The 19,501-nt window shown below is 25.0% G+C and overlaps 1 protein-coding gene across 1 annotated transcript; it reads left to right on the top strand.

Moving 5' to 3' along the window:
- The first annotated feature begins 4,765 nt into the window (after positions 1-4,765).
- LOC130671374 (membrane-associated progesterone receptor component 1-like) lies at positions 4,766-10,957 on the top strand. Its single transcript, XM_057475226.1, has 3 exons — positions 4,766-5,292; positions 6,408-6,557; positions 9,896-10,957. The coding sequence occupies exons 1-3, from the start codon at positions 4,956-4,958 to the stop codon at positions 10,009-10,011; spliced, it is 603 nt and encodes a 200-aa protein (XP_057331209.1). The 5' UTR covers positions 4,766-4,955; the 3' UTR covers positions 10,012-10,957.
- Positions 10,958-19,501: the final 8,544 nt, after the last annotated feature.

Here is a 19,501-nt window from a genome sequence, read left to right as displayed (position 1 = left end):
TGTTCAAATGGAAACCTTGGGGTATAGAAAGTATTCAAAAGGATTCAATTCTAATTTTTTTCAATTAATATTTTTAATCAGGGCACAATTAGTCTAGTCGAGAAGTTGAAAACCAGCGAAAAATAGTTACAGGTCTCCTAAAAATATGGTTGATGGCTTATAAACGATCCGGAATGGCATCTAGAAAAAATGTGTTTTTTGAATTTTTTCTGGAAAAAAAAATTTTTTTTAATTTAATTTATAAATTATTTTTCATATCAATAAACTTATCACAGTTTAATTGATATTGTCTTTGAGCGACTATAGGGCCATGTTTTGATCGAGTAATGATGGTACATCACACCTTTTACTGAGCGACTATAAGTACAGTCAAGGACTTTATTTAAAAAGTTAATAATAATTCATTATCAACATTATTCTTCAAACTAAAATTTTATTCTAATACTCGAAACTTCAAAAAATGACTATAAAAAAAAATATGGTTTTTCATTTGAATTATTAATTTATATTGAGTGATTTAATTTCACTCCAATGATAATTGAGCGCGGGTATAGGGGCTTTTTACCTTATATGTTTGATCTCTTTGAGCTTGATAATACCTTCGAGAACTTTTATATTTTAGTAAGTAAATTGTTATTTTTTTAATTTTTCATCGTCGATGTTGAAGTCTAGGGCAGCTTTTGCAGCGAGTTTTCAACCTTTGATGCTAAAAAGTATTTAAAAAGTCTTTCAGTTTTGCAAGTTTTCAAGTTTATTAAAAAAAAAAAAACTTTTTTGAAATTATTTCAACATTGAAATCTCTTGAACGATTAATCCAGGTTTGTTGGTTAAGGCAGTATTCGATGCAGCTTGTAGAGTTTTAGAGCTGATTAGATTCAGAAATAGATCGATTTACTAGTTTCCAAAATATTCGAGAAGAACGAAAACAAAAACATTTTTTTTCATTTTTCGTCGACGATATCTCTCGAACGGATTATATCCGATTGAAACGTTATTGGTGGCAGTCAAAAGCTTTTATCAAGTCCTAGAGCTGCTAAGATTTTCAAATTGATCGATTTGACAGTTTTCGGAAAATAAAAAAAAAACGAGAAAAATTTTTTTTTTATATTATATTTTAAATTTTATTTATATTATAAATATATTTTTTATGCATTTTCAATAAATTTTTTTTATACTAAAAATATATATTTTTTACATTTTAACATATTTTTTAAATAAATTTTTCCATTGGGGCAAAAGATAAATTTCTGAGGAGAAAAAATGTATGGATGAAGGAGAAGTCACCAGTGCTAAGCAGCAGCAGTGAGAGTAGTTCGGCGCTTGCCACGAGATCGCGCTTAGGTGCCTGTAATTTTCCTGGTAAGAAAGATATTTTAGAACTGTTAAATTCGTGACTTTAATCATATAATTTGAGTGATCCTGCTGTTATAGGCTTAGGTCATTAGAGGTTTTATTTCCTCTGATTCCTTCCTAGAACGTGCAATGCTCACGCATTCATGGACAGCATAAAGCTCCCCACCCTACCAACAACAACCCGTTGGGGGTGGTGTGGAATAATTCCACCTTGAGACTTTACAACTCTCTCGTAGTGACTCCCTGACTTAATGTTAACTTTCCGAATTGTAACCGGAAGGGTTAGGTCAGAACATGAGTCCGCAAAAAATCAAAAATAAAAGAGAACACATGTCGGACTCTCGATTGAGAGAAAAAGTAAACCACTTGTAAAATACTATTATAAATTAATTTAGTATCATGAGATAGCTTTCTAATTAAAACGAGCGACCTGCCCAAATATCACTACTAAATTTATAAAACACTCAGAAAAAAAGGATTTCTTGCTGCAAAAAATTTTAATTTGCACCAACAAATTTTATGCATTATCAATTACATACGAACATTGTCTTGGGGCAAGAAAAGATTTTTTGGTCAAGAATTAATTCCTTGCACGAAGTAATTTTTTCTAGTTCTAAATAAATTTTTGTTTTCAATTCACAAAACAAGAAAATTTCTTGGGGTAAGTAAAAATTTTCTTTGAACGAGTAAAAATTTTTTGTGTTAATGAATCCTTTTTTTTCTATGTACACTTATTTGGCTTTGAGAAGTTTCCTAAAACCAAAAAGGAGTATAAAAATCTGTCATTGTGGAATACGTAACGCGATATAAATAATATAGCTATATATTCAGTGACATTCAGTCATATATAGTGACATAATAATTAAAATATTAATTTATTTCAAGAAAATAAATACGATCGTCTTTTTTCTCGCGTAATTTAAATGTAATTCGAATGATATAGATAAATCTATTTATCTCAATACTTGGCAATTAAAAAAAGTTTAAAGTATGAAAAGGCAGAAATTCAAGTCAAGACCTATCTAATGATACCAATTTCTTTAACATTAACTGATTCTATCATATAGATATGACGGGAACAAAATTTTCCTTATTCTCTTAATAATATAGATGAGCATGCTCGGATAAATAATCTTTCTCAATTTAAAAAATCTAAAAGTTTGTATCAGATACAAAGAAAAGTAATTTTTTACTCGATAAATGTACTTTAGTATTCTAAAAATTATTTACACTACTCAAAAAAATTAAGGGATAGTAAAATAATTCCAACTCGGTTGGATTTGAGTCTAGACGTAATTTAGTTTAATCTTTATTTAATTTCTTTTAAACGTAATTTACGACGTATTAAACACACAAGAAACTCATCGAACTGTATGATGCGCCGAGAACAGAACATGATTTTCCATATGTTTTAGATTAAATAAATTTTACACAATTATTTGATGCACAACTTATTTATTTAACTACATAAGCAAGTATAATCATTATAATAATTATGATTATTATTTACATATAAGCACTAGAAACACTACTAAAAAATTATATAGTTATTGCTATATGGATATCGTCAAAAATCAAAATCAAAATTAATTAATAACTTAAATAACTTATAAAACAAAAAAGCTGTGGACGAAGTTTTACAAAATTCATCTCTAGAAGTTTGCATTTTTATTGAATGATCACACTCATGTTTAACTATAGATTTATATAATAGAGAATAAAAAATTTATTTGAGGAAATTATACTTGCGGCCGCTGAAAAAATGAACAGGACAAAAAGTTTCAGCATCGTAATGCCTGGCAACTTTAGTACTGATTTTTTTTTCACATTTCGTATTTATATAGTTTGTCATCCCGCTCGTTATCGTAGAGATTTTATAATTTGATTTTATTAGCTTTTAATAATCAATCATCATTTTAGACAAAATTCAATTCTGATATGATCAGAGAAATGTTATAAACAGGAATTCTTAATAATCGAAATAGATAAGGTCATAAACGATTAATAGTTACAATAAATGAAGATAAATTTTTGAAATCTCAAGTATCGTTTTTTGAAGATAATAATAATTTATCATGTGTGATCTAAAAATTTATCAAATTGTCATAAATTATCATCTAATATTGACTGAGAGATGTTTACATTTTTTAATTTAAAAAATAAAATTTAACTATTTATTTTATTGACAAATTTTGAAAGGGTGTGATGCATCCCTAAGAGAATTTTTCTAGATTATAAAACCTCACAAAGTTTTTCCCTACACGAATCAACTCTACAGATAAATTTTTACCTCGCAACAACTCAACAGAAAATTATTTTTACATCGTTCCATCTCTACATGAGAATATCTCTCATATTTCAAATCTCTACAGCGATCATTTTTACATAGCGCTAAGTTCAAACAGTAAAATTTTTGTTTAAACATTTTATTAATAAAGTAGGTTAAATAATTATATAAAAGAATGAATAAATGAAAGTAAAATTAAATTATTCAATTATTACAAAAGTGATGATTCACCCCAACACAAATTTAGAAAATCTAGGGGTTACTGCTTTTAAACTGGGGGTCTTGTGTTAACTTTTTGTATCAATTATTATTTAATAAAGAGAAATTTAAGAAAGATAAATAAATTATTATATTGGCATTTTAATATCTTCGTGGATCTCTTCTAGATCATTAATTAAGAAGCTGTAACTAATTTGAGTTTTTTTAAAATCATATTTTTGGATAATTAAAAACGATAAAATTTTCTTTTTTCCAGAAATAATTTTTTATTTTATATATTATATATTATAGAAAATTAATCTGTATGCGGGGTAATAGGGAGTTGGTTATTTCAGCGGAGTGCTCTGGATTTTATTTCAATTCGCATTCACTCTGATTCGGAGTTTTAATATCTAAATAAACTGATTTTGAATGAATTTTACTTCGAAGGAATTCGCAGTCATCCGCTCCGCATTTATTCCGGGTTCACTCCGCATTTACTCCGCTATTTTTTTACAGTGTAGATAGAGTTTATTAAATTTCAATTTTCAAATTTGGCGCCACGCTGCCGCTACTGCGTGTCGCTGTATTTGACTCGCACGTCAAAATAAAATGGTGGCAGAATATGATAGAAATATTTAAAATATTTAAAAGAAAACACGCAAATATTTCGCGGGAAAATCGTGCTGCGACTACGCTGCATTTGAAAAGTCTGCAGCTCTGCGCTACGATACAGCTACTCGCAGTACATTTCAAAATGCACTCTGACTTGGGTATAATTTTTACTTGAATTTGAAATTTTACCCGAGTTAGTTTTATTTGATAAAAAGTTTTGCTAGAAGATGGCGCTGTTGTAAATTTGCCACGCCACTGAGTTGAATTTTCTCTACGTGATTCACATATGATATTTGTAAACGTGTATGTAAGCATGTACACCCAAAGAAAGTAATATAGTATGTACAGTTATATATTTACTTATAATCATATAGACTTTAAAAGCGTGTGTGTCGTGTCGTATTATCGTGTGTGTTGACATAAAATTTTAAGTTAAACGTTGTTATTTATTCTGAAGAAATTGGCAAAAGAACGCGCGGCATCAACCAAGATAGTGGTCAAAATGGCTGAGCCTAGTGTTTCGCCGGCTTCTGGCTCATCAGATTCATCTGAAATAACACAAGAGTCATTTATATCGAATTTTATTTCGGAAATAGTTAAAAGTCCACTTAATATATTTCTTGTTATTGTTATTGCATTTTTAGTTTATAAAATATTTCGAAGTAAAACTCAACCAGATCCACCGGTACAAGAATACAAGCCATTGCCGAAAATTCGTAAAGATTTTAATGTTGAAGACTTAAAACCATACGATGGCAGGGGACCAGATGGACGAATTCTTGTTGCTGTTAATGGGAGTGTGTATGATGTTACCAGAGGCAGTAGATTTTACGGACCCGGTAAATTAATTATTCTTATAAAATTATTTTATTTATTTATTAAATATTTTATTTTAAATCATGAGTGTGAATGAAGCAGACATCCGACGAATTTCAAATTATTAATAAATGAGTAAATAATTAATAAAATGAAATAAAAAAAACAATGCGCATTTGAAAAATTTAAAAATAAATAAGTGCATTTTTTATAAATATTATTTTTTAAATTATTTACTCTATTTATAATTTTAAATTTGTCTGATGTCATCTACATTCACAATCATTTTAAATCAACAAATTATTTATTTGCTGTAAGATTTATATAAAATTTATTTGTCGCGTAATAATATAACGTGACTGTGCACATAGTTCAGAGCTGTGAAAAAAAAATGTTGCAATAAAAAAAAATTTCTTCTTTTAAGATAACACCTTGATAACAATTGTTTACATAAATAATCAAACATTGCCAGTCATCAATGTGATAGATTTTAATTTTTATCAGTAAATTTTGAAACTTTTTATTTAAAAATATACATTTATTGTTATTAAGTTGATTAAATATTTTTTTTTTCTGCTCAATGAGTCTACTCAGTCATGCCATCGTGTAAATAATTGATGCATGTATTTACGTCATTTCTCAATGACTTCGTGTATCGATTGATTGTAATTATCGATGCTGAATGTAAACTCCAATAAAAATTATAATATTAGTATATTTATAATTTATAAATATTTTAATGATAAATAATGAGTGTGAATGTAGAAGACATCAGATAAATTTAAAATTATAAAGCTTATTAGTTTCAAAATTTTTTAAATTTTATTTTATTAATTATTTACTCTATTTATTAATTATTTCAAATTTGTCTGATGTCTGCAACACTCAAACTCATTAATAAATACACTAATTAATTATTATGCTAATGGTAATTTTATCAGTTTATTTTTATTAGTCAATGCGAGTGGATGTCATCAAGTTATTTTACGCTTCAGAGAATAAAAATAATCATTTTAGTAGTAGTAGTATTAGTACGATTGTAGTAAATGCATTGCAACACACAATTATTTTTTTTATTGTCTTTATTTATTTAGTTTTTTTATAGTTTCGTAAACTTAATTCGTTTTTTTAAATGCAGATGGACCGTATGCCGCATTCGGGGGGCGGGATGCCAGCAGAGGACTTGCCACATTTTCAGTAGTTCCAGGCAAAGATGAATATGATGATTTAAGTGATCTTAATACAACAGAAATGAATTCTATTTTAGAGTGGGAGGAACAATTTAAAGGTAATATCAATTATTATTATGTGTTATATATATAAATATATATATTTGCTGACTCATTTGGGCTTAAAATAACTGCGATGTATAATTTTTGAATATTTTATCATAATTAAATAATTATTCGTAATGATATTACTTAAGACGTTCTTGCGCGACTCGTGAGTCAAATGAGAGCTAACTGTTTCAAATTTATTTCCAAGGCTATTAAAAATTTTTGAAAATATCTCAATAATTTATCAATTTTTTCGAGCTATCGAAAATATGTAACAGATATTGTAAAAAATGTAAATTTCTTAACTAGACAATACTTTGACTCAGATTTTTTTTGTCATAATAAAAGCGGCAATATCGCAATTTTTAAATCTCAATAAATACATATATGTGTCAATATACGATTCAAACGCATAATGGACAATAATAATAATAATTATTATTATAATGTGAGAAATGATGGATCTTTTGAAAGGAAATTTGTTTAATTATTTGTGATTGAACAAACTACTTAAATATTTTTACAGTTTCAAAATAACCTCTTATAATTTTATGATCTCCTTTGTCTACGTTTACAAACGTATTTTTTTTTTACCGTGCGCTATCGCCGGTTTTTAAAATGGCCAATAACGTGACGTCATAATTTCAGTTTTACTAACTGTAATTATTAATAAATAATTAAAACCATCGATAACACTAATTTTTTACAACAATTATATCATTAGCATGAATTAAAGAATATTTTGAAACATTATCTGTCCCTGTGTCTATTCCAATAATATTTTTTTTTTAAGTTGAAACACAAAAAGTTATAGTTTCCAACAAGACTCTGTGTTAAAACTTTGATTTTCAATCGTTAATAACTTTTTTGAATGATCGAAAACATACTCTGAAATTATCAATAACGATAATTATTGATTCATTTTTGCCAAAAATAAAAAATTTGGATTTTTATCTAATAGTAAACCTCATGCAAGAACGTCCTTAATAAAAAATTAACAGACAACAGTTTTAAAATACTACTGAAAGGAAACGTTCAAAAATCATATCAATTATATGGCGGAAACATAATTGGATTAAAAAATGATTTATTGTACTTAAAATAACCACAGACTAAATAAAAATTATTATCACTATCAACAAATATTTATATATAGAGTAATGTTCGACATAAAATAGCTAATAATAATTATTGTCGTTTTTTTAGTGATTTTATTCGCCGCTTGTTACTACTTTATTCTTTTATAATGATATGTAACGTATCATTTATTATTTATGAGACTATAGGTCAAATCTGACGTAACTATTGCTGTAATGTATTCAATTATTTAAGTTTATTTTAAATTTTTTAAATCTGTAGATTATTTTCCATTTTTTTCTTTCTGAATTTTAAATTTAATTGATGCTTGTTATTTTTTTTTTTCAAACACAAGTTACGTACATTGACGTCGATAGTATAAAATTTATTTACTTAATTTTTAGGTTGATTTTTATACAGATCAATTTTTTTTTATTTGCCTTCAGAACACAACTTTACAAAAGTTTTTTTATAGTTTTTAATTCGTAGAGTAGATTTTATAAATACTGATGGTTAATAAAAAGTTTATGTATGAGATATAAAGCGCCTTTTCATTGCAGTAGCTCGTAAATTTTGACGGATTGATATATTTTATATAAATAATATCTTGGTGGAATTTGGTGATGAGCTTGATCGGCTGCGTAGTTTAAAAATAATGGCAATTTAAAAAATAAATAGTGACTAAAAAATCTATTTTTGTCGATTCGATCCTACTTTTTTTTCTTTTTTTATAATACAATTCTAAAATAATTTAATTTATGAATAATCTAAGCAGTAAACTCAAGTGATTTCAAGTACTTAAAAAATGGTTAGGAAAAAATCTACTTATTCCTTCCGGTAGCTACTCCTGTTTAAAAAAAAAAAGTTTGACCACTAAAACTTTGGAATCTGAAATAAATTTTGACTTCTTTTAAGTTTTCGTACTGTCGAAAACTATGGGAAAATCTGAAAAATTGAAAATTCCGACTATTTCTAAGGCTTTAATCAAATTTTTTTCTATTTGGAAAATTAAAGGTTGTAAACTTTCATATCAATTAGTATGAAATTAATAAATTTTCTGGAAACGTCATAACATTTTTTACATGGTGGCCACATTTCTGGAAAACCTGGAAATCTCAGGGAATTATAAATATACTGGAAAAGTCAGGGAAATGTCAAGGAATTTCGACACAAAGCTGGAAAAATTTTCACTTTCTTTCTTTTGACTGAAAAAATCCGACAAATTTAGTTCTGTCAAATCTGTTCAAAAAGTGACGCGGCGCGAATGCGATTGTAAAACCGTCTTGAAAAAAAATTAGTAGAAATTGATTCCAATAGCGAAAAAATGAAGCAGTTAGAATTATTAAGGTTGTTAGAAAAAAAAAGTCTTAGTAGAAACCAATCGTCAGGATCTTCAAGCGATTAACATCCATATTGACAAGTTAAAAAACCAAAAACATTTAAAGTATACATAAGTAATGAACTGATAAGTTTCACTATAGTTATTATTCGCATACTTCATTAATACTTTATTAATATTCTATGAAATATTCTCATTTATGAAATTTATTCTAGTGAAAATGAAAAATTTATTTATATTTTATGATGGAGTAAGTTATATAAAAACATGGATTTCAAATTAAGAATAAAAAATTGTTCATTGAAAAATTATATCTTACAGACTTATTTGTACAATACGTCATTACGGAGATATAAAATTCCAAACTTAAAATTTTTTTTTCCCATGATTTTTAAATGGGAAATTGAAAATCGCAATCAGGGAGTACTTAATATTAATATTAAGGGGTAACGGTAACCGATTTTCAATTCAATTTAATTTACGGTCAAACACTAGAAACCTAAAATAGAGAGTCTTTAGCGTTTTTTAAAACCTTAACAGAGGGCTAGAAATTTCGTATTTTCAAAAATTCTAATTCGTCTCCGAGAAAAATTGTTTTAAAATTCTCATTTACTCAACGAGTGCAACAAAGATGGTCCCGTTTATTTTTCTGAGTGTGAAAAAAAGGTCCGGTAGCGTATCCCCTTAAGAGCTCAAATTTTAACTGGCGTCTTCTTCTATCCCACTGAAACTTTAGTGTGTGTGTCCTTGATAATAAAAAATAGTCGATTTTTTTGAATCGGTCTAATGAATACTTTTGAATCACCTTTCTGGGCATTTAACATTGCAAATCATTTATTTTAACAAGGGAGATTGTGTTGTTATTAATAAAATATTTTTTACTGTGGATAGTAATAAATTTATAAACTACATTAAAATATTATTATCTTACAGAACGATACGACTACGTTGGTAAATTATTGAAGCCTGGTGAAGCACCAACAAATTATTCTGATGAAGAAGATGAAGGAAGTCAACAAGAATCCGACGCTAAATCTAAGGATGATTGACCATTCAAAAATAAAATAAAAAGCATACTGATAAATTTTAAACATCTGTCACACATCGATTTTAAAACAGTGGATATCATCAGCACTTGTCAATTACCAATTTTAAAAGTAAAGGGATACCTCGTAATTGTGTGAAATATTATAAATATATATATATATTATATATACATTTGAAAGTGGTATTCTTAACATGAAAACTTGCTTTGTTCATCATAATAACGTGGACTCTTTCAATACATAAAATAATTTAAAATATGTGTACAGATTTTCTACAAATCTTAAAAAAAAAATCTATTACTTATGAGAATTTTAGAAATTATTAATTTTATAATTTTATTAAAAAAACTTTACATTATATTTTAATTAATTAGTAATTTTTTATTTTTATTCGAATATTATAAAATTTATTAGCAATTTAAAAATTAAATCAATATTAAATTACTCCTAAGATGTTTGAAAAATAACTTCCTTTTTTTAAAAGTATTTTAAAGCAAATATCTAATATATATCAACTGTTTTGATATTTTCCACTATCCCTTTGTAAAAAAAAAAAATAATAAATAAATAAAATCAAAAAGTAAATTAATATTCAAAATATTTTTATAAGTATATAAATAAAAAAAAGTTTACAAGTTGTCAGTTTTTTATATCGACTTTTTTAAACTGCTAAGATATGTATAATATATACAGTAATAAGTTATAACAAACGATTTTATTTTGTTTCTCAAACATCTTAGGTAATAACTCGAATGAAAATAAATTTTAAAAATGAAACAAATAAAAAAAAATATATATATGTAATCACAAATCTATTCTCTTATGGCTTTTTAAATTAATGACTACCTCAAGGTGCGTTTTATAATAAATATTCGAAAGAAAAAATAAATAAATCATCACGCATCTTTAGAGCGTGCACTTATTATTGGTATCATCGAACTGAATAATTTACTAAATGAGTAATAATTTTACTTAATAATAAATAATAGCAAAAAACTATACTGTAAAAAATCTGAGTGAATCTAGAGTAAAAATGAATTTTATTTCGGAATGACTCTGATTTTATTCTAATCCGCATTCACTCCAATTCGGAGTTTTAACCCAAATAAATTAAAATTTAATAGAAATAACTTTTTTATAAGAAATATAATTATTTTAACAAATCGTGTTACTAATTCCAAAAGGACGTATTTTTATACACCCTTTTGGCTTTAGTTACTAAGATTTAAATCAGGAGGTCGTATAATTTTTTTTCATTGCCAATTTTTTTGTATACTTTTTTTACAGCTAAAAATTGAAAAAAAAAAATTTCAACTTTAAAATAAGTCTACAATATGATGAGCAAATAAAAAAAAAATGTATGCCCTTTTGGTTTTAAACTTAGTGACTAAAGCCAAAAAGTCGTATAAAAATATGTCCTTTTAGAATTATTGACGCAAAATAATTGATTAAAGAATGAATAATTAAACTTAAAATATTGTTTTTAATTTATAAAATCTTTTGGTAGCTCACTAAATTATAATTTTATAAAATACACAGTGAATACATGAAATTATTTAGTAGTTATAGTGGCTGTGGCATAGTTGTTGTGGGAATACTTTATATTTCAGTACAATATAATGTTTAAATATAAAAGAACAAATCTTACTATGTATTAGTAATTTACTCTGCAATTTTTACTACGATTTCATTCGGAGTTTTTTTATAATCAATATTTTTCAATACTCTCCTTCAGAGTGAAATAGACTCCAAGAAGATTCAATAAATGAAAAATTATCTACTCCGAGTTTACTCTTCGTTCACTCGAAAAATTTATTACAGTGTAAAATATATTGACAAAGTTAATTAAAAATTTTAAAATTATTTTTTAGTTTAAATATTTTTATTAAAATTTTAAAAATGGTACTATAGGTTGAGGCTTAAAATGGCTTATTAATTTTATATTAATATTAATGTATATTTAAATTGCACGAAATATGTGAATTGAGTGACCTTGTAAGTCTGTCAAAATACTTTCACTGTCTTTAATTTTAGTTATTACACTCACTAATATGGAGGCCTTATAATATGGACAACTGATAAAAAAAAATGATATTTTTTTTCTTTTGTTATAGAATTTATTGCCATAACTTCCTTGTTTACTTAAAATAATATAGATTTTTATTTTAAATTATAATACCAGATAGAGATAATTTGATTTTACCTAATGAATGATCAAAGCTTTGATATTAATTCCTGTTCTACTCATTTGCTGATTTCCTACGCCTGTCTTCCGTTGAACTGGAAAATTCATAATTTGTAAAGCAGAAACAAATTGTAATTTACATTGTTATTTTTTTTTTTTTTTTTTTTTTAAGTACATTTGAAAGCTCATAGTTATGTATTATTTATTAATTTTTGTTTATACATAAAATTATTTAAAGATGAATGTCCTAATAAATGTATCTGTCAGAACAAAGAGAATATTATGAGCTTATGTTATTATATTATTTCTTTATTTACAATAAATAATTATAATTTTAAAAAATTTTATTATTTAAATAAATGTCTTAGAATTATATAAATAAATGTGTAATTTATGTTAAGAGAATAAGGAAAATTTTTTTCCAGCCATATCTAAATGATAAATTAGTTGATGTCATTAAATTTGGTATCGTTGTAAATGTCGACTTGAATTTTGCCTTCCTATGGTTTTAACTCTATCACGTTTTTATTAACTCGCTTTCATATGTCTATTAGAGTGGAATTTTGTAATTGATTTTAAAGTAACTGCCGAATGAGCTAGAACTTGAAATTCAAAACAAAGCTCAGAATTAGATGACAATGCAAGAAAATGAAAAACAACAAGAAAGATTGCGTTCAATGTACGAAATTTCGACCCGGGACAATGCAACATTAACTCGCTTTCGTATTTGTTTGTTTACTGTTCGGTACAAATTTTTATAATCAATTTAAAACTAACTTCTGGATGATTTATATTCTTGAATATAGCTCACAACTTTTTTATTAGTTTTCAACAGATTATTAAATAATTGAGGATATAAATGACAAAGCTATATATGACATGTTTGTATAATGATCCTAAAGTTCACAGACAATTAACAATTGTCGGATTTTTTTTTTCCATAAATCAAATCCAAAAAAATAAAAACTACAAAATGCACATGTAGGAAATTTGAAAAACTAGAGGTGTAATTTTTTCAAATATTTTTTTTTTTTTATTTTATAAATTTAATGTTTATAAAAAATCCAAACATTATTGGAAGTTGGCTAACTTTAACATCATGCTTGTATAATAGGGTGTTTAAAAAAAATCAGTTTGTTTTTTCTCGAAAACAGGATCAAAAGTTTCATTTAGACATAAAATTACACCTATGAAAATTAGAGCTCTTTTAATATTAACATTAAGAGATTCCGGATCGCATTTTTCTATTATCCATAAGAATAACATGGAAATAATTTTCTTTTCGTCTTCTGATTTTTAGAACTAGCTAACGATACCTCGTAGGAAAAATCTACAGACATATTTTTGTAGGGAATTAAATGTTCTACAAAAAAGTCTCTTATTATTTTTTGATAAATCCATGTGTTCAAATAGTTTCGTATTTTTGAACAAATTTGATCTCTTGTCATAATTAATCCATTGAGGTTTTTAAATCAAATATAAAATTTTATTAAATATTTGTAATTTTTGAAAAACAGAAATGGAATTACTTCTGTTAATTATTTGTTAGTTTTTCGAGGTCTTTTTTAAAAACAATAAAAAATATTGTAAAAAAGTGTTTAACTTTTTGTTTCAAAACTATGATTTTATTTTGTAATAACTGCAAAATTTAATTTTTTTAAATAATTCAATAAATTATTGACCATCCTATAATTTTTTTAGGTTAATCTAATTACAGTATTTTTATTCTTTCTAAAATTTTTGTAATATCAGAATATAAATATTTATCGTTTCTTCCATAATTATAATAATTTTATGTTTTTTCAAATATTTATTAATTTTTTCATAATTATTTTTAGAAATGAACCATTACTTGTTTTTGATAATTATCAAAATTTGAGTATTTGTAAATTCTGATAAAGAAAAGATCCAATTAAATCTTCGAATACTCAACTAGTTCCCAATAGTTCTTAAAATATTTAATTAGATCTTTGTCTGATCAAAATATCATTAATCTATTAATATGCCAAATTTCATTAAATTATGAATAGTAACTCTAAAACTAACAGAACTCTTCAAGATTTAAATTACTTAATTAAAATTAATTTTAAAAATTTAATGATTACTAAATTTTTAAAATATAATTTTTATGCGCACTTAATATTACGAATCGTTTTAAATCGAATAAACAATCTGTTTTGGGTTTTTTTTAAAATAAATGTAAAAAAAGTAACTTGCGTAAAACAAATTTTTGGAAGCTATTTTAAACCTAAAAATGTGACACAACGACGAATTTTTTTTGAACGTTTTTTAAAATTTTGAAAATTCAAGGGAAAAATTAATGAGTCTTAATAATTTTAAAATATGTTAAAAAAGGAAACAAACAAACGTTCAAAAGTAGACTAAAATCATCTTTTTTTGAACGTATTTTGCAGTGAAAAAAGTGATGAAACTTAGGACTTTTAATGGAGAGTCAAAAAAAGGTTGCACAAAAGTAAAAATTAACGTTCATTTATAAAATAAAGTCAATTGTTTTTTTCTTTACATTTTCAGAAATTTAAAAATCGTTGAAGAGCATCCTCAGACAATACTCCAGTTTTTGAAAATATTCAATGATCTTAAAGAGTCATAACCATATTACAATTTTATCATTTAATTAAAGAAAAGGTGAAGCCATTAACTGAAAAAAGGGCAACGTAGTTGCAATTTCACCGAGAAATAGATTAAAAAAAAAATACTTACTGTTGTTATTAATTAGAAGTTAAAAGAAATTTGTTAAATCAATTCCAGTAAAATATTCATGTCAATTAATTCAAAATGTCAAATTTTTTAGGCTAAAATGTATTAACCAAATTTTGTTTAACTCCTCAGTGATAGCAACTATAAGTAATTTTTTTAAAATCTATATCTCTGCGACAATTGTAACAATGTTGTCTTTTTTCAAGTAATACTTCATTTTTTTAATCAATTAATAAAATTTTGACACGGGTATCACGGTTAAAACAGATTTTTTTTTACACGGGAAGATTCTAATATATTTTGGTGGAATTAAAGTAATATTAAAAACTTATCATTCTTTTTAATCAAGCATAGTATAGGCGTAAAAGAATTAATTACTATGTATATGAATAATAATTAAATTGTACCCCTAAATTACTATGACTTTATCGACCAACAATGACTGGAAAGAAACATAACAATTACAAATGCATGTCTAGCTTAACGTTTTACAACATTTATATTTTAATTTTTAAATGTTTTAATTTATTATAAAATTTTACATTAGAAATTAAAAATAATTTACTTTTAATTTTAAATTAATCGGCTACAAAATCAATATTTTTAAAGATCGAAAACATTTTTTATCTATCTTTCCATAATTTAAAAATTTTTTTAAACATTTTTGAAATTTTTTTTTTTAAAACTGTCTCAAAATTATTAGAATATAAACATTAATTATACTTTCATATTTTTTAAATAATTAAATAACAATTAATATTTGACGTATATACAATAGCATCAAAAAGATGGTTTATATAAATATTATATCTTTATATTTTCTTAAATTAAAGACTCAGCTACTTATATTAATAAGTTAATTATTAATAATAACATATGTAGTATAAATATAATTACAAGTACAAATAAATGCATTTAAATTTAAAAAATGATTGTTAATAAAAAAAACGATGATTATAATCTTTGATTGTAAAAGGAAATAAATAAATTTCAATATCTGAAACAAAACTTTGATATTAGTCAAGTTTTGTGAGAACACATTCCACGCGCAAGTCTACTTAGAGAATTTTAAAAGAGGGTGGGACGATCGATCAGATTTCATCACTAGTAGCAGGAACTTGGTGGAAATAATGTAATGAAATAAAAATAAAGCTAATGTAAGCTTCATTCCAACAAATCTAAAACATTACATTGGATTCAAAAGCACAAAATTATTTAAATTTAAAAAAAAAAATAGATGAAAAAAATTTGTCGTTGATTATCATTTTAAAATTTATTCAACTAAAATTTTAATAATTAATACGTAAAAATTATTTATAAAAAAAAAAAAAAAAAACATGAATTTTATTGTCATTACTTTTTTTAGTTATAAGCAATTACTGCAAGAAAATATTTTTGGAGATAAGATAAATTTAAAAAACTTTTAATTATCAGTTGTTTTTTCAAGTTCACTGTTATCAGCTAATAATTCGTAATTTAAAGAAAAATACTAAACTAATTTGGTAAAGTCTTTTTATGGACTAATTTATTAAATAGTTCATTTTGTAACAAGGAGTAAAACAAAATAATTTCAGACGAGAGTGAAGTTGGCTGCCCGAGCTGGTGGTAAAGGCTGCCATCATCCGCTGAAATAGATTTTTATTGTTTTATCCATTAAATTTTTCATAACTGCTAGCATTTAAATAAATTAGAGTTTAGATGTCAGAAGCCAGTGGAAAATGAGATAATTATATACCTTAGTAACAGGTGTTTGAGCAAGATTCTGTAGCAAGTATTTTGAGCAAGACCCCTAGCTGCTAGTATCTTTTTCTACGTATGTGTCTTTGGCAAGATCATGTATCAAGATTTGTGTATGTCTTGCTCATGGTATCGTACGCAAGAATATTAAAGATATCTTGAACATGGTGCAATGAAAAAGTGTCTGATGCATTTCTTGAACCAGTAACTTACAGTAGGTACTTAGGCATGGCTTGCTCAAGATCTGCTCAAGGTTCAAGGTCAATTTTGAGCCTTGAGCAAGTCATGCATAACTATTTTCAACTACAGTCTTTCTCCAGAATTGAGTTATAATCTGGCGCGAATTTCTTGGGTAAAGCTTGCTATTTAAATCTGGTCACAAGTATCTGCAGCAAGACACATACGTAGAAAAAGAAACTAGCATCTATCGATTTTAAGAGCAGACTTGTTCAAGAATTGAAAAAGATTGTTATGTGGGTATTGAAGACCAATATTATATGTATAGAAAAATTATTCAGATTTACAATAAACGAATGCGATTATGAATTCTGACAAGGGTAAAATGAAGTCAAAAAAAAATTTAGCCTGCAGAAACTTGAAATTTATTCCTCTAGGAAAAAATCCGATGATTTTCAACTCGGTAAATCGCGCATCGGTCTGAAATTAACTTGTTTCGACTGATTAAACAGCCATTGAGACTCCAACATTAAATTTCAATGCAGGTGATCTGTGGTGTTAAGGAGTAACGGCTGGATAGCTTAACTCAATACCTATTTAAAAACCAACAAATAAATAATCAGGTAAAATGAAGACATTAAATTGAACAAAAATCAACTCTTTTTTTTTTAATTTAAATTTAAAAGCTAAATTTCAGTAGTATCATTTTGTGTCTAAAAAAAAAAACGATTATTTTCAGATAAAAAGTTTCATTAATGCTAAAATTTTTTAATATTAGAAGTGGAAAAATATTTTTTATTTAATGATTGAACTTAGTAGACAATTAAAAATTTTTGGATTTTCTTTTTCAATAAATTAATCACAAAAAAAAAAACAAATGAAAATGTGTACAAGTAGAAAATTAAAAATCTATAGGATTAATTAAAAAAAAAATTTATTTTTTCAAATTTATCGGTTAAAAAAAAAACAAAAATTATTAGACGTCGACTAACTTCAATATCATTTTATATGAATGTGAATGTACAATCGGGGACATTAATTTGAGTCGGTTTCTAAATAGATTCAAACGTAAAAACCAACTAAAACCGACTCAAATTAATGTCCCCGGTTGTACCGGACAATTAGCAATTTTTTAAATTTTGAAATGAAAAAATAAAATGTAATTGAATTAAAAATTTTAAAATGCGTACTTAGATAATTGAAAAATCAGGTAATCCTGCAATTAGTAGACAATTAATAATTTTCGGATTCTTTAACAAACCAATTACAAAAAAAGAAAAAAAATATGTAGAAAATCAAAAAAGCTATGGGCATGATTTTTTTTTTTCATAATTTATCGTTTTTAAAAAAATCCCAAAATTATTAAACGTCAGTTAACTTAGTATCATAAAAATCAGCACGCGCATTTTTTTCGACTTCATTACTTTTATTAATTAATTAATTATATAAAATTTTTAAATCATCTCATATCTGCTACATTTATTTTATTTACAATAATTCAAAAACAATTGAATCTTAGAGAAATTAAAATTTTAAATTTTACTTATAAATAGGGTAGAAGTACCATTTTTGGCCAGTTTTAGACTCTTGGAAAATTCAAATAAAATAATTTGTAAAAGACGCAATGATATAATTAATTTTCAAAATGTGCTCAAAGATACTTTTATCCGACTATTAAAATTGAAATTTTATTTTATACTTTTTCATAAATTAAAATAAAGTATTAAATATCCAAAACTGGAGCAGTGGCCACAAATGCTACTTCTACCCTATATAACTGTTTATTGTATAAAGTAGAATAATTTATTACTGTAATACTTTTTAAAATCTTATTTGTAAATAAAAATATTTTGTTTAATTAAAATTTAAAAATCTTTAATAATGAATTTATTTTAACATATATGTGTATTCTAAATTTTATTAATTTTTGTAACTCCTTTAAAAAAGTTATTTTTTTTTGTTATTTCAGATACATGGGCATAAAATTTTAAAATAAAAATTAACGGTTATCTTCACTGAGGGAACGTAAAATATTAAATATATATTGCTTTAAATTATTATTTTACTGAGAGCATTCAAATAGGTTATTGCAAAATTGGGTCAACGGCGCGCCATCAGACATAATTAGTGGATTCTTCAGATAAATTATTGTAAATAAAAGTTCAACAATATTTTTTAAATCAATTTTAAACTAAAAAATATAATTAATGAAAATCAAAATACAAATTTTTTTTTTAACAAAATAGTTACTCCATTTTGATCAAATTATGAATATTTCCTTTTAATTTATATTTAATTTCAAATATTTGAAAAATCTCTTGTAATTCAAAATGATCATTAAGAATTTATTTTTTTAAACCAAATCACAATTAAAATTAAAAAAATTAACAAATATTATTTATAATTATATTAAAAAAAATATATTTTTATTCTTTAAATTTGAAAATGTTCTTAACTGATAATAATTTTAAATACTTATTAAATTACCGAAAATTACATCCCATAGGTAATGTCGCGTACGTTTACACAACGATTTTTAATCACGTCAATATATAACGAGATTACAACCAACTTATATGTCTTTGTTTCAAATAATTGAAAACAAACGTTTGAATTACGTTTTGCAATTATCATAAGTTTTTTAAAATTAATAATTAAAAAATTACTATTATTAAT

Source organism: Microplitis mediator, chromosome 7 (assembly GCF_029852145.1).
Source record: "Microplitis mediator isolate UGA2020A chromosome 7, iyMicMedi2.1, whole genome shotgun sequence".
NCBI classification, from domain to species: Eukaryota; Metazoa; Arthropoda; class Insecta; order Hymenoptera; family Braconidae; genus Microplitis; species Microplitis mediator.
Note: the sequence above shows the minus strand (reverse complement) of the source record. Positions and strands in the feature narration are given on the sequence as shown.

Coding starts and splice junctions, on each gene's coding strand:
- LOC130671374 (XM_057475226.1), top strand. CDS start 4,956: ATGGCTGAGCCTAGTGTTTCGCCGGCTTCTGGCTCATCAGATTCATCT. Junction 5,293..6,407: donor CAGTAGATTTTACGGACCCG/GTAAATTAATTA, acceptor TTTTAAATGCAG/ATGGACCGTATGCCGCATTC. Junction 6,558..9,895: donor GTGGGAGGAACAATTTAAAG/GTAATATCAATT, acceptor ATTATCTTACAG/AACGATACGACTACGTTGGT.